The sequence below is a fragment of the Marmota monax genome, unplaced genomic scaffold, assembly GCF_021218885.2.
Source record: "Marmota monax isolate L192 unplaced genomic scaffold, Marmota_monax_Labrador192_F-V1.1 WCK01_AAM20220418_F8-fsc00055, whole genome shotgun sequence".
Lineage (NCBI taxonomy): Eukaryota > Metazoa > Chordata > Mammalia > Rodentia > Sciuridae > Marmota > Marmota monax.
Window position 1 is genome coordinate 11,195,978 of NW_026695205.1, and position 21,499 is coordinate 11,217,476.

Sequence of the window (21,499 nt, forward strand, 5' to 3'; positions counted from 1 at the left end):
GCTTGTATACATTATAATCATAGATTATACACTAAATTTAAGTTTTTATTGGTGTTCCCCATCTGTCGACGGGACAAAACAGGTTAAGGATGAAATAACGACTAAAGTAGGACCTCTGGCAGGCCAATCTTCTGCTTTCTCTGAGGATAAGATCAAGAGTGAGATCCTGGGATAAGTGCATGAGATGACACGCTCCAAAAATGCTTTGACGGTGTCCTGCCAGGCTGTGTGTAGCCCGGGTCTAGCTTGCTTGGAGGCTCTGGGACCACACACACACACACACACACACACACACACACACACACAAAAGTGCTATGCAAATACGGACCAGGAAAAGGGTGTCCCCTCAGCCGTTGGGGTTGGGGGTGGAGGAGCCGAATGTGCAGCTCCACCCTCCTGGTGCAGTCGGGGCAGGGCCTCGACCCCCCAGTGTCCTAGCTCCGCCCCCCGAGGCCGCGCTCTCCCCCAACTCTGATCTCACCACGCCACGCGGCCCTGCTCCACCGTCCACTTTTTCTGCTCTGGCCAGCGCCTCCCCAGCGCCCCGGCCCCTGGGACCTGCCGCCCTCCCAGGGACCAGTCTTCCGCGGCGCCCCCTTCTAGGGGACCTCCTCTCCCCCCGGCCCCGCGCTCTAGGGGGCTTCCTCTCCCCCCGGTCCCGCCCTCTCTACCCCCGCCCGCCGCTCTTCCTGGGACCCGTCCGCCCCTGACCCCGCGGCAGTGAGGCCCCGCCTAAACCCCGCCCTCTGCCCCGCCCCGCATGCTGCGACTCGCCAATCAGGCCTCTCTCCCACACTACCCGCCCTCGGCCACGCCCAGAACGCTGCGACACGTCCCCGCAGGCCCCGCCCCGTCCCGCGGCCGGGCGCCCACCTCCGCGCAGATAGATGGTCCTCCGAGCCCTGCTAGCCGCGCTGCCCACGCTGCTCCGCGCCCCTCGGCCTGCTTGCGTCGCCGCCATGAGCACTGGCACCTTCACAGTGTCGCAGCCCCTCAACTATCGCGGCGGGGCCCGCGTGGAGCCGGTGGACGCCTCCGGCACCGAGACGGCCTTCGAGCCCGCCACCGGTAACGCGCGGCGGTCACCCTGGGGCGCGCCCCGCAGAGCCGGCCGGGCCCGCGGCCGCCCTCCTCCTCACCGTCGGGGCGCGGGCAGAGCCGCGGGCAGGCAGGCCGGGTGCTCAGGGAGTGCTGGGGCAGGGGGCAAGGGACAGAGGGCAGGGGGCAGGGGTGGCGGAGCCGTGAGGCCGCAGGCCGAGGGGCTGGGCGTTGAGGTAGCTCGGCCCCCCGGGGACTGGGAGGGACAGGGAGGGCCGCGGAGCGCCGCTGGCCTCGGCTGGGCGGGAGCATGGCTCCGCCCCTCGGGCCCGGAGAGGGGACGAACAAGCTCTGGGACCTTATCTACCTGCAGTCTGCCTCGCTGCCTTTGCCGGACAGCTGCTCAAGTGTGTTACAGACATTGCAGGCTTTACTATCTCCGGAAAAAGCGGAGTCCCCAGGAATTCTTGGGAAAAGGAAATGTTGAGTTGCTATTCTTAAAGAATTTTTGTTGAATTTGGTTACAATCCTTGGGCTGTGGGTCTAAAGAAATTGATTTTTTTTTTTTTTCGTATTTTGCCCCAGGTAGGGATAGGGAATAAAGTTGGAGTAAGAAAGACTGTTTTCTTTTTGGGGAAAAACATTTCTTGCTTTTAGTAATGTCTTTTTCTGATATTGCTGCTTATTAACCATATTTATCCAGTGTCAGTGGTATGACTGAGTTAGAGAATAGAAAGGGATTTGAAAGAGTTTACATCCAGAAGACTGATTCCTTTCAATTCTGATTTCTCAAGACCCTGAGATTCTTATTTTTTAAAAATTATTTTATTTTGTGTTGTGCTGAGGATGGAACCTAGTGCCTCACATGTGCTAGGCAAGAGCTCTACCCTTGAGCTACAACTCCCCCTCCCTCCCGCCCCCATTGTGAGAAGTAGTAAGGAGTGTTGCACTGATTTTTTAGAAAGTTAATGTTAGTGAACTCAACTCTGAATACAGGACAGGGGTTATCAGCCCAAACATGGTTAGTTTACAACACGGGACATGATCTTTCTCAGTCTGAAATGTGGTTAAGTGCTTTTTTCTGGAGAGAGGTCTGCAACTTTTATTAGATTCCAAAGGGGTCAGTGACTACCAAAAAAAAAAAAACTACTTGCATAGCAGTGGTCACTAAATCAGACCATACTTAAAAACAGGAAGGGGATCCCGAAAAACACATTAATACACAATTTTATTTAAATATGTTGCAACAATTTGAGATAAAGCTGACTTTCCCCCTTTTTATAGGCCGAATAATAGCTACTTTCACATGTTCTGGTGAAAAGGAAGTAGATTTGGCTGTTCAAAATGCAAAGGCTGCTTTTAAACTATGGAGTACCAAATCTGGCTTGGAGCGGTGCCGAATCCTCTTGGAGGCTGCCAAGATAATAAGGGTGTGTATTAATATATTCCCCTCTGCCAAGATAATAAAGGTGTGTATTAATATATTCCTCTCCAGAAGGCTCCTCACATATTGCTCCAAGGGTTCTTTGTAGTTAAATTTGGTGCAACATTAGGTTTGACTTTTCTTTTGGTGCTGGGATTGAAGCCTGGGCCTGACACAAGCTCTCCCACGTCTACAGCTCCAGGTTATATAATGTTTGTTGAAGGGGAAAAACATTGCCACGTGTTCCCTTTGGTATGAAAAACAAGCTTTCATTTCTTACTGGATCTTGGCTTTTGGCCATCTCCCTTGGCAGATTTTCTTTTCTGTATTTGTTTTGAATTATAATGTACTTTATGTGGCTTGTCTCCTTTTTTTTTTTTTTAATGCATTTTGTATGTTAGTTCCTTTTTATATTTTTTCTTCTAATACTTAATTGTATATTCCTTTTTTAGTTTTTAATTGCCTGGAAAGATGTAATAGATTCATACATGCTCCCTTTAAAAAAAAAAAAAAGAGAGAAAAGACAAAAAGACCACATAAATTCTTAGAATCTTATAAATGGAAACTAATGGGTATTCAACAAGTAAAGTTGTAAAATTCAGAAGAGTACACATTGAAATATGGGTCATGCATAGCCGAGTAGTAGGACTGTGGGGATTCTTCTTTTTTTGGGGGGATACTGGGGATTGGATTGAGGAGCAAGCAGATTCTCACTAAGTTGCTTAGGGCCTCACTAAGTTATGGAGGCTAGCCTTAAACTTGTGATCCTCCTGCCTTAGCCCACTAAGTAATTGGGAAGAAATTGATTTTTTTTTTTCTTTCTTATTTTGCCCCAGGTAGGTGTACTACACCCAGCTTGGTCTAAATGTGTTAAGTAACAGGGTTTGAGAGTTGCCCTACTTGCAAGAGTGTGTATGCATTTGTGACAACACATGAGGCTCTGGGGTCGGAGAAGAAGATGGTGTGTCAGAGCACAGTGTAGCAGGCAGAGCCGACTTGAGCGCGGCTTTCCAAGGCTCCTCCCCTCAGGTGATGCCTGTCCATTTGTACATGGGTTGTACCCCAGGGGAACCCTAAACCTATGAGACAGCCTGTCTTGGGCTGCTGGCACATCTTGCCCTTCCTGTCCTCTGGAGAGAGATTATCGTTAAGCCCATTTTTGGGGTTCAGAGGGAAGGGCCACTGAGATTTTTACCCTGAAATGTAAGCGCATGTCACCAGGAGCATGCAGCGGAGAGCTTTGTGTGTCCATATTGCTCCAGAGTTCTCTGCCTGACAGAGACGTGGCCTCTGCCTCCCAAGCCTTTGCCGTTCACACCACCTGCCCGAGTTCTTGGCACAGAAGCCTGGACCATGCAGAAATGTCAAAACAGTCATGGAGAACTTTTTCTTGACAAAAAAAAATTCCTTTTGTTAAGAATTTAATTTGGGGCTGGGGTTGTGGCTCAGTGGTAGAGCGCTCACCTAGCACGTGCAAGGCCCTGGGCTCGATCCTCAGCACCCCATAAAAATAAATAAAAAAGATATTGTGTTAACTACAACTGAAAAAATATTTAAAAAAAAAGAATTTAATTTTATCATTCTAAGCTGATAATTATTTTAGTTTGTCCTTTTTTTCTTTTTAACAATTCATGAACATACGTGGTTATGTCTTTTTGAAAATGTCTGTAGGGGCTGGGGTGTGGCTCAGTGGTAGAGCGCTCGCCTAGCATGCACAAGGCATTGGGTTCGATCCTCAACACCACATAAGTGTAAAATAAAGATATTGTGTCCACCTGAAGCTAAAAAATAAACATTAAAAAAAAGCCTATAATTCTAGCAGCTTGGGAGGCTGAGGCAGGAGGATCACAAGTTCAAAGCCAGTCTCAGCAATTTAGCAAGGCCCAAAGCAACTGGGTGAGACCCTGTCTCTAATAAAATATAAATAAAGGACAGGGGATGTGGATTGGTGGTTAAGTGCCCCTGGGTTCAATTCCTGGTACAAAAAAAAAAAAAAAAAAAGAATTGGACTTAAAATGATTTCTATTAGTCCTAAATAGTATCTAGTAATATCTTTTGCTCTGAAATCTACTCTGGGAATAATGCCTTTTCTTTTTGTACATTTCCCTAAGGACTGTTCTCTCTCACCGTATGCTCAGGCCCACATGTGCACACATGAAGACACAGAAACGTAGCATCACTCTTCATGAAACTGTTTTTCGACTGAGCTTGTAAAGAGGTTGTGGGCTTAAGTGTCTGTCGCTTGGTGAACTGGAGAGGAGGGCAGGAGGCACCTCTCTGCCAAATGCCACGGGGCCATTCCTTTCATTTTCATTTAAAGTGAAAGCTGTTGCTATTTTAAAAAACCGAGTAGTGTATGTCGTGTAGGCCCTGAGTGCATCCAGATGTACGTGTCTTAAGGTTCCTCTTGTGTTGTGCCCTCAGGAGCGAACGGATGACATTGCCATTGTGGAGACCATCAACAATGGCAAGTCCATCTTTGAGGCCCGCTTGGATGTGGCATCTTGCTGGCAGTGCCTGGAGTACTTTGCGGGCTTGGCTGGGTCCCTGGCTGGTAAGCTAACAAAGGGCAGTAGAGCAGAGGTTTTGAGTTAAGCTAGGTCAGAGCTGAAGTCCGGGGTTCACAGTATTCTCTGGGGCGGGGAGGGGGTAGGTTTACTGGTTTTCCTTATCAGAGCTGGAGCTGTAATCTCCACTTCTTGGGTTGTCTTTAGGATTAGATGACATGCGGCAAGTAAAGTGTCTGGCATGGTGCTTGAGCTTTGCACTAGGTTGCAGGAAAAACAATTTTTGTAAACGTTAGCTTGTCATATTTACCAGTGTCACCTGTTTAGCAAAAAACTCTCTGACAAGTTATGAAGTTGGCAACAATTCATATTGGGCAGTTGGTAAGGCCCACCTGAGAGCATGGGGAGCCACAGTCTGAGGTGTTTGGGTCCTCAGACTCTCCCCTATTCCAAGCTTCTCACATTACCATTTTATTTCATCAAAGGTATCTTGGTAGAGGAATTTTTAGAGGATTAAGTAGGATGAGTGCATGTTGTGAGCTTGATGCCAGCCTAGGCAACCTGGTGAGACCCTGTCTTAAAATAAAATTTTATAAAAAACCCGGGCCTGTAGCTCAGTGGTAGAGCACTACCGTAGCATGTGCCAGGCCCTGGGTCCAACTCCCCCCACCCCCAACAACAACAGAAAAACAGAGAGAGAAAGAGTGGGCACGGTGAGCAGTGTCTTGGGGCGGAAGGAGGCTGGCCTGCCTGGAGTGTGGGCAGACCAGGCACTGGGGCTGCTGTTGGTGAAGCTTGGCAGCACGGCCTGCATTCCTCTCTGACCTCTGCCTTCCCCTTAGGTGAACACGTCCAGCTCCCAGGAGGATCCTTTGGTTATACCAGAAGAGAGCCACTTGGGGTATGTGTGGGGATAGGAGCCTGGAACTACCCCTTTCAGATCGCCTGTTGGAAGTCTGCTCCTGCTTTGGCCTGCGGTAAGAAGCACTTGGTCCTGCACCAGGAGCGTCCATTCCCCCATCCTCTCCCCCTCACCTCTCCACATTCGCACAATTCAGAGCACAGCGGCCTCAGAGGACGTGTCCCCATCTGCCCTGCCTGGCCCCCAGGAAGCTGATGTTCAGGTCCCACACTGGATCACATCTACGAGGTCCCACTTTTTATTTGCCCAGCTAATTTTTGTATATGGGAAGAAAGAAACCTGATTTTTGCTCTTCAATCGAATTAGATTTGTCTTTTCTGGATAAGAATTTCTAGCATGTCGCATCACACAACTAGACTGGTCAAGGTCACTCCAAGTGAATTTGGGGACTAAATAAAGACACAGACACAGAAAGAACCTTTTCTTTGGGTTCAGTGACCACTCATCAGCCACAGCTCCCACAAGGGGGGCAAGGCAGGCAATAAAGAGAGTGAGGAGCAGGTGCTGAACCCTTTTATTGGGGAGAAGCCATTCAGATGAGGCAAGGGGTCAGGTTTCAGGGGGTTGAGTCTAGCTTCTGATGTCTGCGGTCAGCAGGTGACTGACATCTAGGAAGGCCACGCCCATCTCGTGCTGTGTGGGGATCATAGGCAGAGCTAGCAAAACGACACAGTGCTCATAGTGCACACACACACACAGCCCATGGCTGGCTTGCCACATCTCCACACTCATTCATTGCTTAGAGCTAAGGGGCACTTGGTTCTTAGTGGCAGCTCCTGACAGTAGCAGGCGTGTGACTCGATTTGGGAACGGAAGGCAAAGCCCCTTCTTTAAGGGTCTTGAGAGAAATGATGGAAGAGGTCCAGTGGCCAAGTAGGTGGCCAAGTGACTAGAAGAAGCAGTTTTCTTGTGCTATATAAAAATAAAGAGTCTGTAGGGAAAACGTTTGTTTAACTTAAAATCCAGTGTTAAAAACCTGTTAGGATGCCACGTTGAAGAGTTTCTCGTGTCCTGTTGCCGTGGGTGCTCTTTGTTTTAGTGGATTCTCTTTAGTGGTACTTAACCACCATTGAGCCACATCCCCAGCCCTTTTTATTTATTTTTTAGAGACATGGTCTTGCTAAGTTGCTTAGAGCCTTGCTAAATTGCTGGGCTGGCCTTAAACTTTCGATCCTCCTGCTTCAGCCTCCCAAGCTGCTGGGATTACAGGAGTCCATACTCCTATTTTGAGAGACAGTGTGATAGAGGAGAGGAGAAAGAATGTCAGAATCAAGCCAGCAGCTCTGGGGACTCTAGCTTGAACCCTGCAGGTCTTCAGCGTCAGCTTTTATAAAATGGGACTAACCATACCCACCTCTTGGTGCTGCCGAGGGTGTTAATGGGATCATTATGTGCACGGCCAGCTGTGCAGGTGTAAGGTGTTTGAGACTGGGCAGGTATGTTTTCAGGTGTGTTTAATGATAGAAGCCAAAATGAAGGACAAGGTATGTCTATTAAAACAGCAATTGTGGGATCTGAGGGGGGACAGGAAACACTGGGATTATTCTGGTTTCGTAGAGACCAGGTCTCGAGTCTTTGTGTTTTGGGTTCACACAGGTAATGCTATGGTCTTTAAACCGTCTCCCTTCACGCCCGTTTCCGCCCTGCTCCTGGCTGAGATCTATGCGGAGGCTGGCGTGCCTCCTGGGCTCTTCAATGTGGTGCAGGGAGGGGCCGCCACGGGCCAGTTTCTGTGTCAGCATCCCCATGTGGCCAAGGTCTCCTTCACTGGAAGCGTGCCCACTGGTGTGAAGGTGAGGTGGCTTCTGGACGTGGCCGGAGAGCCTGCCCGGACTGTATGGGACTCTCTTTGGCTTCTACCTAACCAGTTGGAAGGGGCAGGGGGTTCCTTGGGGCCAAGCTCTGGAGTTCCCCGTAGGAGCGTGGAGGGGGTCCTGGTTAGTCAGGTGGGTGCAGCCCCTGCTCCTGCCTGGGGAGGTGACGTGTCTTGGGGCAGGCCTGGTGGCCTTGTGCCTCCCACAGAGGAAGGGTGTTTTCCCTGGTATTTCACATCTGTCGTTGTGACCTGAGTTTGCGTTCTGGGCTTGCGGCCTCAACACTGTGGCAGTCACGCGGCCATTCTGACTGTAGTGGTCCCAGGGAAAGCCCTCAGAGTTTCAGGGGGCCTCTATGGATTCTCTCCAGTTTTCTGGAAGAGAATATTTTAATCAGCTAGGTATTTTATAGTACTGGGGTTGAACCCAGGGGCACGCTCCCACTGAGCTACCTCTCACCCCTTTTTATAATTTTGAGACAGGACCTTGCTAAGTTGCTGAGGCTGGCCTCAAATTTGTAATCCTCCTGCCTCAGCTAGGCTTATAGGCACATGCCATCACACCTGGCTCTGGAAAAGAAAATTGTAAATAGGCCAAGGGCACCGTATGTTGAGGAGAAAGAGGCTGCGGGTTTTATAGTCAGGACGGCTTTGTTGATTCAGGCTGAGCTCTGTAGCGTGCAGTCTGATTGAGTCCTACTTCTGAATGCTCTGTCTTTCTTTTCCAAGATCATGGAACTGTCAGCTAAAGGGATCAAACCTGTGACCTTGGAACTTGGGGGCAAATCTCCACTCATCATCTTCTCCGATTGCGACTTGGAGAATGCCGTGAGGGGGGCGATGATGGCCAACTTCCTCACTCAAGGCCAGGTGCGTACTGTCACTGGAGGAGGCTGGGGAGGAGCCGCTCTGTCTGCAGCATCTTCTACTTCCTCCTGAAGACCTTTGAGACAAGAGAGTTGCCTACACAATACAGAGACTCCCCATGAGCCGCTGAAGTGTAAACACTCTAACTTCATGGCTCCTCGTGGGTGTGTACCTCCGCGTACTTGCTAAGTTTCTCCAACTACTTGAGAGGAAGTCGTGGGCCCTGGCCCCTAAGCTCCATGCCCCTCAGTGTTCCTAAGAACAAGGGCCTTATTTTATATAAGCACAGCACACCTAGTAAAATCAGAAGATTCACCCTGACAGGGTGGTACTAATGTGTAGTTATCAGTGAAATTCTGCCATTCGTTTGATTGATGTGCTCTTAGCAAAGGAAAAAAATTTTCTCATTCAAGGTTCAGAGATGGTGCTGCATTCAGTTGACGGCTTTTCTTTTTCCTCCTTCCAAATTGCCACTGGTTTTTAAAATCGTACACAGACCTGGGCGTGACAGTCGTTTACCTCTGTGTGACGCGCAGTGATCGCGGCCGTCTGTCTCTCATCTCTTTTTGCTGGAGTAGCTCCTCAGGTGATCATCTTTGGGGACCTGGACGTTTGCTCTGAGGACCTCCTTGGGGAGGTCTGAGGTTCTTATTAATCAGCTTCGCGTCAGTTTGTGCCCTTATGGTGGGGATAGCACGGTGTGTGACGTGGTCTGGCCATGAGCCTGCGCTCAGGGCGGCCCTCACTGAAGCCTCGCCTGTGCCTCGGGGAGCTAGCTCCTAGGGACATCTTGAGCCACCGGTCCTCGTCAGGCTCTCGCAGCCCTGTCACCAACACCGATTCTCGCTGACGCCTGGTGAGGGGTTTCCCTCCGCGGGCCTCCCCTTGGCAGCCCCTCTGCAGGTGCAGCTCGCCCTCCGCTGGGCATCACGGTCGAGGACTTGGCTTCACCCCGTGTCCTGCTCCATGGTGTCTTTGTCTTGGTGCTCGGGGTTGCAGATGGGCTGGTGGGCGCCGCGCTCTGGCCTGCCGAGCTCTTTGCTCTTGGACGTTCTCGCAGGGGGGTCGCGTGGCTGTGCTGCAGGTTTTGGAGGAGCCTCCACACTGTTTCCACAGTGGCTCACTAAGTCACGTCCACTGAGAGAGGGCGGGGCTCCCCTCATCCACGTCCCTGAACACGCTCCTGTCTTCTGTCTTCCCGACGGTAGCCGTCCTGACAGGCGCCAGGCGAGGGCACTGAGAGTTTGATTTGCTTTTTCCCAGCAGCTAGGGCTGCCGAGCACCTTTCACATACCTGCCCGTCAGTTTTATGTCTTTGGAAACATGTCTGTTCAGGTCCTTTGCTCCCTTTGCTCCCTTTCTAATCAGGGCTGTTTGGTTATTGGGGCGCTTGTGTGAGTTCCTTACACACTGTTATTTTTTTCAGTGAAACATAACAGAGGCGCTGGGGTTGTGGCTCAGTGGTAGAGCACTCGCCTCTCATGTGTGAGACCCTGGGTTTGATCCTCAGCACCACATAAAAATAAATAAACAAAATAAAGATATTGTGCCCATGTATAACTAAAAACAACAACAACAACAACAAACAGAGTTTGCCACTGGAACCATTCTCGAGTACCCGGCGGCATTGAGTACATGTATGTTGTGTGCAGTTAGCGCCGCCACCCATCCATCTCCAGAGCTGTCTCATCCCTCCACACGGAAATTCTGAAATCATTAGGTAACAACTCTGTTCCCTGGTTGCTGCTCTGTGACCTGGCTGTTCCAGGTCCCTTACAAACAGGACTGTACAGTATTTCTTCTTTTACTTGTGGCTTGTTTCACTTAAGTGTCTCCAGGGTTCATCTGTGTTGCACTGTGTATCAGAACTTCTTCCCCTTTAACAGGCTAAATAGTATTCTGTGGTGTGTATGCGCCAGGTTGTCCCTCTAGCCTTCAACTGAGGGACTTGGGTCGTTTCCATCTCCTGGCTGTTGTGAGAAATTCAAATTCTAAATTCAAATACTAAACAGTCTTCACTGAGGAAGTGAACTCATTGCCTAATTTTTCACTGATGTGCGCATGTCCAATCTGTAGAAGTCCCTGCCTTCAGTCTCAGATGTGAATCCGGAGGAGGATTCACGTGTCGTGTGGTCCTTCCTGAAGGAGCCTCCCTCCCGTTTTCCACAGCGGCTGTACCAGCCCATGTTCCCACCAGCAGGGCCCCCATTTTCAGTTTCTCTACATCCTGACTAATATTTGGTATTTTTATTCGTTCATTTGTTCGTTCTTTCTTAACTGGCCAATGCTCCCCACCCCACCCTTTTTTTGATACTGGGGGTTGAACCCAGGGGTGCTTAACTACTGAGCCATATCCCTTCTCCCCTGTTTTTAGAGACAGGGCCTTGCTAAGTTGATGAGGCTGGCTTTGAACTCGTGATCCTCCTGCCTCAGCCTCCCAAGCCACCTGGTCCCTTCCTCCTTGAGATGCGCAGCCAGGTTGCTCATGAGAATGCAGGAGGTCCAGGCCTCGTGGGCACGACGGCAGTGGACTTAGGAAATTCAGATGAACGGAATAAAAATAGACTCGTGTTTGCAGAGTGGTGTGAGCACAGTCACACATACCGTCCTTATTCTGCACAGGGACAATTTTTAGAGATGAAAATATCCTTTAAAAAACTTGTTGTGCCTCTTTTAAGTTTAAAGCTGTGGGGTTTTTGCTTGCCCTTCCCCCTTACGCACGTTTTGTCTTGCACCTGTCCTTTAGGTTTGCTGCAATGGCACAAGAGTGTTTGTGCAAAGGGCAATTCTTGATAAATTCACGGAAGAAGTGGTGGAACAGACCCAGAAGATAAAAATTGGAGATCCCCTTCTGGAAGATACAAGGATGGGCCCTCTCATCAACCGGCCACACCTGGAGCGGGTCCTGGGGTTTGTTAAGTCGGCTAAGCAGCAGGTGACAGTGAGGAGGCTGGTGGGTGAGGGGCTGGGTGCCCTTCTCTGGGTTGTGTCCAGAGCTGTGGGTGTCCTGATCAGTGTGGCACTGCGGGGTGGGCGTGGGATGGGGTGGGGTGCTGGCTGCGTCTGCTCCTTGGTGGGGGGTGGCTTCGGCCTCCAGGGGTGCCTGTGGATGACCCAGGTGCTTTCTTCTCTCCTTGGGCAGGGTGCCAGAGTGTTGTGTGGCGGAGATCCGTATGTACCCAAGGATCCCAAACTGAAAGATGGATATTACATGAGACCTTGTGTGTTAAGTACGTCTTCTCGTTTGCTTTTACATGGTCTGACTTAAACAGTGAATGGAGAGGAACTCATATTTGTAAGCTGTGTGTCTGGTGTGGAACAGGAGCTGGCAAGCCATGTATCTCCACCTGGGCAGGAGCGGATTCCTGCGCTGCTGCCAAGCCCTCTGGGGTCTCAGGGGAGCCTCCGCCTGGTTTGCCTGGAGCGGCACCTGCTGTTCTGGAAATACAGAGTCCAAAAAGGTGAAACGGAGAAACAAAATGGAAGTGCATGTTTGATGAAAAATTAGGCAATGAGTTCACTTCCTCAGTGAAGACTGTTTAGTATTTGAATTTAGAGCATCAGTGAATGAAACCAATATGTCAGATGGTGTGTTAATCTTTTAAAAAATATGTAACTTTAGTAATATTAGCATCTCCTTTTAATCTTAAAAACCTCTTGGCCTGACTGTCCAGTCCATATGGTCATCCTGCTGAAACTCCCTTCTTTCCTCCTGCCTCAGAGGGAGCCGCTATTCTAAACGCTGCTCCTGCCAGTCTCTATCATTACAATACGTTAGGATCTCCTATGAAAATGTAAGTTTAGGCTTTAGAAAACTCTATAGAGGTTGAGTCATGTTGTATAATTCCTTACACTTTATCTGATAAACTAAGCTGATTCCTCACCATCCCGAGGTTGACTGTGGTGTCAGTTTTTAATACTTGATGTTTGATGTGGCTTAACCTTTAACCGTTACTATAGGCGGAATCACTGATGTTTAAAAGCTGTAAACCTTGCATGCATTTCACGGATCAGCTTGCATTAGTAAGTGAATAGCGAATAGGAAAGCCTTGGACACTATGAAATAACAAGTGTAGGTTCCATAGTAGTGTGCATGGATTATCCCAAATCTGTTAAAAGCAAAATGTCTACCGAGGCAAAAGAAGGAGTGGACTGTGCATACCACTGTATTAGTGGTAGATTTCTCTGCGTGCTGGGATTAAAGGTGATTTGGGTTGTTTAATGTGCATTTCTGAATATTTTATGGAGAACGTATATTTTCCAGGTAGAACAAAAGTGAACAGGCTGTGCCCCTGAGCAGGGAGCTGGAAGCTCTTGATCTTATCCAGTGACTCTGAAAGCCTGGTTGTGTTTGCTGCATCAATGTCACTTGGAAAACTCATTGAAAAAGCAGATTTCAGTTTCTTGCTGTGGACCCCTAAATGTCCCTTTCAGGGGCTGAGGCCTAGAATCTGCATTGTTTTTTTTTTTTTTTTTTTTTTGCAATGGGGCCTAGAGTCATTTATTAGAATATTAGTGTGTGCTATGTTAAATTTACCTGAGTAAATTTAAAAAGGCAGAGATTGTGGGAACAATTTGCAGTAAAGTCATTTGGAATAAATGATTTCTGGGGCGTTGGATCCAGGTATTGCATAATCCATACTGATTTTTTAAAATTATTCATTTATTCTGATTTGTTATATATGATGGCAGAATGCAATTCATTTCATATTACACATATTAAGCACAATTTTTCAAGTCACTGGTTGTACACAAAGTATTTTCACACCATTCCTGTCTTCATACATGTACTTAGGGTAATTAGAATCTGCCTTTAATAGACCCACACTCATGTTTATGTCCGTCAGACCTTGGGAATGGTTCATTCCAGAGCCTCACTCTTTCAATTCCCCCCCAGGGGTGGAGGGACTGACACGTGGTGAGTGACAGGTTTCAGGCAGAAGCCTCTCCAGTCCTTACATGTCAGCAGCTCCTTTTCATACCCTCTTTCTTGATTCCCAGTACAGAACTCGCTGCCCACCACCCTGCTGTACGTCAGTCTGTATAAGATGGTAAAATATCTTCGGGGACTATTGAGTGATGAATTAACTGTCTTGAGTCCTTGGCTGTCCTGGCTAATGGTTTCCCTAACAATGGTAAACAGACCACTAGTTTCTGAAGAGTTAGAACCTAACAAACTATCCTTAAATACAGACTCAGTGTTTACCGTGTGTCTTTGAGGATAGTTCAGGTGTCCCCAGAGTACAGAGTGACTTTCAGGTGTCTAGTGTACTGTGTAAGGGTCCAGCCTGTCTCTCTTTTTTTTTTTTTTTAGAGAGAATTTTAAAATTTATTTTTTAGTTTTCGGCAGACACAACATCTTTGTTGGTATGTGGTGCTGAGGATCGAACCCAGGCCGCACACATGCCAGGCGAGCGCGCTACCGCTTGAGCCACATCCCCAGCCCCAGCAGCCTGTCTCTTGAGAGGCTGTGGGATAGCCGTCTTTGTAGATCTGTGGACAGTGGCCTGGGGACTGAAAGCTGGTGTTTCGAGGCGGCTCCCGAGCTCTGTTTGCCCTGAGCCCTTTTTGCAGGTATAACAGCCTTTCAGCCAGCAGTTCTGGCTCTGGTGGTTATGCCAGGTGGACCGGTCGCAGGTGAGTGCGGGAGAGCGCCCCCCCACTGAGTCTCGGGGTTCAGGTTTAGTAGTGGACATCCGGTACAGGAACTTCTTTAGATGTGCGTATTTTAGATGTCCAGTGTGAGTCGGGTCTCTTTAGGGAATTAGCCGTGTAAAGCTTCTTCTTTTTCCTTTTCTCTTTTTTTTTATGGTCCTGGCAGTTGAACCCATGGGCGCTTAACCACTGAGCCACATCCCCAGCCCTCTTTGTTTTGAAACAGAACCTCTGAAGTTGCTGAGGCTGGCCTCAAACTTGCAGTCTTCCTATCTCAGATTCCCAAGTCACTGGGATTCCAGGTGAATGCCACTGTGCTGGGCCACATAAAGGATCTTAAATGCATTTTTGTGTAAAGTGAACACCTCCTCAATTATTTATTTCTAGTTTATATTTTTATATTGGGTTTTGATGACATTGTTTTTAATTTTAATTATATCACAGTCATTAAGAAGATGTGAAAAAATATGTAACCTTTTATGTATATAGTTAGTTATTTATTTTTGGCATTAGAGACTGACCTAGGGACACTTTACCACTGAGCTACATTCCCCAGCGCTTTTTAGTTTTTATTTATTTATTTATTTTTTAGTTTTTCGATGGACACATCATCATTCTTTTGTTTTTATGTGGTGCTGAGGATCGAACCCAGCACCCCGTGCATGCCAGGCGAGCGTGCTGCTGCTTGAGCCACATCCCCAGCCCTTTCGTTTTTATTTTAAGACAGAACCTCACTAAATTATTTAGGGCCTCACTAAGTTGCTGAGACTGGACTTGAACTTGTGATCCTCCTAACTCACCCTCCTTTTAGCTAGGTGTGTGCCAGCTACTACACCCAACTATGTGTAACATTTTAAGAGAAATTTGGATGATACTGTATACAGTTTCATATCATTTTTAGTGAGTGTTTTATTATGACATTACTCAACTAAGTTTTCTTCAGAGACTTTGCTTTTAGGGCTGGGGCTGTAGCTCAGGGGTAGTGCTTAGTGTGTGCAAGGCCCAGTGTGTGCTCACTCTCCAGCATCACAAAAACAAAAAATACTTTGCTTTTAGAAGCTTCATAAAAGTGTTCTGGGAGGGGTGCACACCCATCTTCCCAGGGATTTGAAAGGCTGAGGCAGGAGGATTGAAAGTTTGAGGCCAGCCTGAGCAACTTTGCAATTTGGTTGAGACCCTGTTTCAAAATTTAAAAAAAAAAAAAAGGACTGGAGTTGTGGCTCAGTGGTTCAGTGCCCCTGGGTTAAGTCCCCAGTACCAAACAAACAAAAAAAAAAACCTAAACCAAAAAACTTTCATGAAGTTTTTTTTTTTTTTTAATCATTAGGATCATTTCCTCTATTTTAGATGCTTAGTTTGTTGATCCTGAGTTTTTTTTTTTGTTTTTTTTTTTGGTACTGGGGATTGAACCCAGAGTTGGTCTACGACTTTTTATTTTTCACTTAGATACAGGTTCTTGCTAAGTTTCTGAGGCTGGCCTTGAACTTTCCTGCCTCAGCCTCCTGGGTTGCTAGCATTGTCAGCTTTGCCTGGGCGCCGTCCTCATTAGCTATTTCCTTATGGTGAGTGACAGAATGTGGACTTAGGATCACACCTGGCTGCGAGTCCGTGGTGAGTCTTGTGACGTTGCCAGGTGGAAAGGGTGCTGCAGTTTGTGTCCACTGGCAGTGCACGCTGAGTGTTCTCCTGTTGACCGTGGACTCTGGCTCCGGTGACGCGGGCTTTGTTGTGAATGTCTGCAGCTGATTGCCGAGACGACATGACCTGTGTGAAGGAAGAGATCTTTGGACCCGTCATGTCCATCCTGCCCTTCGACACTGAAGCCGAGGTTCTGGAACGAGCCAATGACACCACCTTTGGACTGGCAGCTGGCGTCTTCACGAGGTGTGTGCAGGACGCCCAGGCAGGGTGGAGGGGAGAGGGGGGAGGGGGGAGGGTGGGGCTGCAGCCTGCTTAAATCTGTTGCTGCCCGCTGCCCTCACCGGGCAGCACTTTCTGTTTGCTTCAGTTTAAGTCAGAAGATGCCAAAGCAGTGTTGAGTGGTTTGCTGTGAAGGCCCGAGACCCTGTTGTCAGGTGTGAATTGAGTTCTAGACTTTGTTGATGAAAATTCTGTCCTTTTGGTCTGTCATTGAATAAGGCCTTTAGGGTTCTGATCTGTGTAAAGCATTCAGTTAGGTGGCTTTTGAAAACATACCTGTAAAGGAATTTAAATGCCGTGTGCATGTGACTGCTGGTCAGTAGCCCTGAAGATCACGGTCTCTGGTGTCTTGGCAGTTCCTAACTGGAGCGCACTGGAGCTCCCGTGGGGTCTCTGTGCTGTGGGTTCCTGGGCTGCTCTTCGGTGTGACCACCGTGAGTGATCTTGTGATGAAGTGATCTTCATCCCAGGAGGAGCTTGTAATCTGTACGAAGTCCAGTCCCAGGGACAGAGGTAGGGAGATTGGGAGCCAGGGATCTGTGAAGACTCCTGTGGGTTTCTGTGACACACGGGAAAATGATTTGTCCTTGGCGGTAGGAACACCATTTTCTGAGGCTGCTTTACACAGGGGCTGCTTGTCTCTTGACACCCGTGTTCAGCGTTTGGTGGCTTCGTGGGCAGAGCCTGGAAGGAAAGCCAGGCTCCCTTTTGGCCCATGAAGTAGTGACCCTTGAGCTCTGGGGAGGCCCGGCCCCGCCTGCTGCTGCTCTGCGGCCTCGCACAGCCCGTCCACTCCCCGGGCTCCCAGTGCCCTCGGCGTGCGCGACCACCCAGTGGTCTTCATCCCAGGAGGAGCTGCCTGCCGGTTCGCAGTCGCCCCCCAGGTCCTCCCCAGACCCTGGTGACGCTGATCCACTTTCTGTCCTGTGGATTTGCCTGTTCTGAAAACATTCCGTGTAAATGGGCTCATAGGACGTGTGTCTTTTGGGACTGTCTTCTTCCGTTCCTCAGTGTTTGAAGCTTCATGCGAGATGAAGCGTGTTGATATGGGCTGGCTGCCCCTCTCCCCTCCTGAACGATATTCCATTGTACTGATTCGCCGCCTTTGGCGTATTCGTTTGTTGACAGGCGTTGGGCTGTTTCTGCTGCTGCTCCACGACCTCGCACAGCCCGTCCACTCCCGTGACAGCCTTGGGCTGTTAGGAAATGCTGCTGCTCACGTCTTGGCTGGCGCGGGCACGTGCATTCTCTTGGCTGTGCGCCTGGTAGCGAACGTGCCTGTCCCTGGTAACTTCACGATCAGCTCTCTGAGGAACAGCCAACCTGTTCTCCAGAGGGAAGGCACCATTTTACGTTCCCCTGAGGATGTACGAAGGTCCCAGCTCTGTACACCGTCATCAGCCCTTGTTGTCTGTCCTGAGTTTACCAACCCCGGTGTGGAGAGCTGTCTGGTGGTTTTGATTTGCATATCTGTGGGTTTTCTTTTCGCTTTCTTTTCTTTTTTTAATATTTATTTTTTGCAGTTGGACACAATACCTTTGTTTTATTTATTTTTAGGTGGTGCTGAGGATCGAACCCAGGGTCTCGCATGTGCTAGCGAGCTCTCTACCGCTGAGCCACAACCCCAGCCCCTCTTTTCACTCTCTTGTTAGTCTTATTTGCAGCACAAATCTTTATTTTGACAAAGCCAATTTTGTCTGTAACTTGGTGTCAATTCATGCGGCTTTGGGGGACCCAAGGTCATGCAGGTTTATTCCCGGGTTTGCTCAGATGTCAGGTCTGTGACCTGTGCCCGAGCCCCTGTGTGTGAGTGCTGCTCGCGGCTCTCTAGTTCCTGCACCATTTGTTGAAGACGGTTTTCTCGTGGAATTGCTCTGGCAGCCTTGTTGCTGTTTACTTTGTGGATGTCTTTGGGATGAAACTAAATTCTTAACTTCTGCCTGTTTTTGCCTTGTTGATAAAAGTTTTTAAAACATTTTGAAAAAAGAAAAATTTGGCAAGGCGTTAGGGCCCTTAGAACCAGCAGTTTGACTTTTCCTGTAAAGTCGTAGCACAGGACACTGTAGTAACCAGCACTTCTTCTTGGTAGGGACATCCAGCGGGCTCACAGAGTGGTGGCTGAGCTTCAGGCGGGGTCCTGCTTCATAAACAACTACAACATCAGCCCGGTGGAGCTGCCCTTCGGGGGCTACAAGAAGTCAGGTGGGTGCTGGCGAGTGCAAAGCACTGGCTCAGGCGGGCCATCGTCCCCTCTGCAGACGGGGGCTCCTCAGCCTCGTGAGAGCAGATCGCGAGGCAGGATGGAGGCTCCTGGCCCTCCCAGTGCACCTTATCTCTGGAGGCCAGGCATCTCCAGGAGGCTCTGCTGTGCAGCCGGCTGGTGGACTGCTGATGCACATCCCGGAAAGGTTTGCCGTCGGGGCAGAGTACTTTTTCTTGGTGGTCTGCAGTTGCTAAACCCTCCTTCAGGGCTACCTTACCAGCTCTGCCCACTGTGGGTTCAGGCCAAGTGCCTCTGAAATAAACCCAGGGAGGTTTACAAAAACCTCTCCCTTGGCCATTCAGCAGTCAGGTATGGTGACTCTCGTCCCGCTCCGTGGCTGTGGACTGGCTCCTACGCCTGAGAGATGCCGAAGTCTCAGGGTCATGGGGTTTCAGGCTGCAGGAGTGTAGCCATTTCTTAAAGCTTCTTTCTTTTGGAAATTGCTGCCTCTAAACATCTACTGATTCCCACACTCCTCTTCATTTAGACTGAAAATGGGCTTGGGTTTTGCCCAGGCGCCACTCTAAGAGTCTGAGCCCTGGTTTCTGGCAGTGTTCACGGCCACTACGGCGTTGGTGAACGTGCGACCCGTGAACTCTGCTCAGCTGGGTGTTGATCTGACTCTTGTTGGTGTTCTGGTGGTATCATCCTGGCTTTCCCTGATTGTGCTCCCCTGTACCCTGTTGTCCCCGAGGAACAGCAGAAGGTCTGAACACCAGCTGCAAGGGCAAGCAGGAGCCAAGTGCTGTTCCAGGAATGCAGAACCTCAGTGCGGGACATCTGCACGGGGTCTGCCACTTAGGCCCCTGGGGTCCTAGGCCAGGGTTTGCTTTCTTTGTCCCAGGCATGCCTGTGGGAATGAGGAGGTAGCAGGTCTGCCGAGCAGTGCCGATCCCACCAGCCATGTGCTCCGAGGACACGGGACGCAGGATAGCTGGGACTTGGCGGAACCTTTGTGTGTGGCATCTGTGAATGGCGCTCATGGAAGCATGTGGTTTTGGGGGTCCTGGTCCTTGCCTGTCTATCTAGGGCATGGGGTACTGTCCTCTGAACACAGTGACCTTATCCATGAGGGACTGGGCGGTGTCTTCGACTCCGAGTCCTCAGAGGAATCAGCAGCGGGCCCTTCCCCGTGGGAGCAGGCAGGGTGCAGACAGCGGGTTCTCTTAGAGATTTGGCTTGCGAGAGGCTGACAAACCTGCTATATGGAGTTAAGTTTTAAATTAGTACCTTTTGAGACAACAGGTTGATTGTTGTGGAGACTGCTCATTTTTAGCAGGTTTTCTTAATAAAAAACCTGAACATTTTTGGACCTTTACCCAGAATAGTAGGCACCCAGCATTAAGATTCTTATTGGTGAGAAACAGACCTGTGCATTTTCCTGTCCTTACCCCCAAAGACCCGTGGACCTGCCTGCTGTCCTAGAGCCAAGGCTGATCCGTGGGTTGAGGACGTCAGCCCCAGGCTTCAAATCCCAAGTCCCCTGCCTGGTGGGCAGGGCCTGGCTCTGGGCAGTGGGGGCCTTTCAGACAGTCGCACTGCTGGCTCATCCTGGCCCTTTCTCTTCCTTTCAGGGTTTGGCAGAGAGAACGGCCGGGTGACAATTGAATATTATTCACAGCTCAAGACCGTGTACGTGGAGATGGGCGACGTGGAAACTGCGTTTTGAACAGCCACAGTGAGGCTGTCCGCGGGCGGGGCTCTCTGGACAAGGCGGTGCTGGGGTGGAACCAGGTCCTCCCAGCCAGGGTGGGCATTCTGCCACTAGTGTGCCCAGCCTCCTGGATCCATTCCAGGTCCAGACTTGGGGCCGTTGAGGGTAAGGGAGTGGTCGTGCCTTATTCTTCACCTTTCAGTTACCTTCCTAATCGAAAATGTGTTGCAAGTGCCACTTAGACACGAATCCAGACAGTTTTGATTTTCCTCAATGAAAATTTCTGTGAGATCTTTAAAGCCAGCAGCACACTTCCAGAGAGCAGGCAGAGGGGCCGGGACGCCCCGTGCTCCGCCCGCGAGCACGTTGGTTCTCTGGCCTGGAGAACGTGTTCTGGTGGCTCCCAGTGGAGTCAGCAGAGGCGACACCTGCATGTTCACGGTTTTAGTCTCGTCCTGTCATTCCAGCGAGGAAGTTGCTGATGAGGGGACCCGACTTTGGCCGGTAGCTTGGGGGGGTGGGGGGTTCCACTCCCTCTTTGTGGGCGGGAGCGCAACAGTGAAATTAAAGTGCATCTGCTGTTGGTCCTTGTGCTTTGCTTTGGACGCCACCCCTCCCGGGGGACGCTGGGACACTGGGCTCAGGCAGAGGGCTCAGGGACTGCTCTTGGGAAGCGCAGGGGCAGATGGAGCTGCTATGAGGCACTCCCACGCTGTGAGTCCATCCGTCCCTGCTGCCCATGAACAGAGATGTCCTGGAGAGAGACCCGTGATCTTCCAGCCACGTCTTCCCTGCCCCCTTCTCTGTTTCCAGACGGGTAATGAGTGACAGCCTGCATAGCATCACAGATAGGGACAGAGATAAGGAAAGGTCCTCGTCACTGGGCTGGACCTGACCGTGTCCTGTTTGCGCCGAGGTTACACGGGACACCCTGCCAGGCCACAGAGGTCCCCCACCATGTCTTGGAATGCTTGTTTAACGTAGGCAATAGGAACCCCCCAGGAAGGCACATGTTCCTGACGGTCCTACGGAGAAACAGTGGGGCGGGGGCCAAGGTTTGAGCACCCAGGTGCTTGCTGCTGCCCCTTCTGTTTAACATACTCAGCCAGCACAGGCCCACGCCTGACCTTGAGGTGTAGAAACCGTTGGAGAAGTCTTGGTCCCAGGTGGGCCCTAAGTGAGCATGGGTGCAGGCCAGGTGTGGGCTCCAGTCCTTGTGCTTCCTGTGCCCCTCCCTGGTTCCCATGTCTTCCGTGACAAGCTACCACACACGCAGTGGCTTCAAGCAACACCAGTATGTCACCTTTCAGCTCTGGCGGTCAGTTCAGAATGGTCTCACTTGCTGGAAACCAAGGAGTCGGTGGGGCTGCCCTCCCTCCGGAGCCTCTCGGAGACTCCAGGGTTGGGATGTGGAACATCCCCCAGAGGGCATGTGTT

At 49.9% G+C, this 21,499-nt stretch overlaps 1 protein-coding gene across 1 annotated transcript; it reads left to right on the plus strand.

The window, feature by feature from the left end:
* The first annotated feature begins 848 nt into the window (after positions 1-848).
* Aldh9a1 (aldehyde dehydrogenase 9 family member A1) lies at positions 849-20,645 on the plus strand. Its single transcript, XM_046430119.1, has 11 exons — positions 849-1,068; positions 2,323-2,468; positions 4,886-5,015; positions 5,811-5,945; positions 7,487-7,683; positions 8,433-8,573; positions 11,317-11,505; positions 11,713-11,800; positions 15,968-16,109; positions 18,235-18,347; positions 19,983-20,645. Exons 1-11 carry the CDS (start codon positions 888-890, stop codon positions 20,075-20,077), a joined length of 1,557 nt encoding a protein of 518 aa, XP_046286075.1. The 5' UTR covers positions 849-887; the 3' UTR covers positions 20,078-20,645.
* Positions 20,646-21,499: the final 854 nt, after the last annotated feature.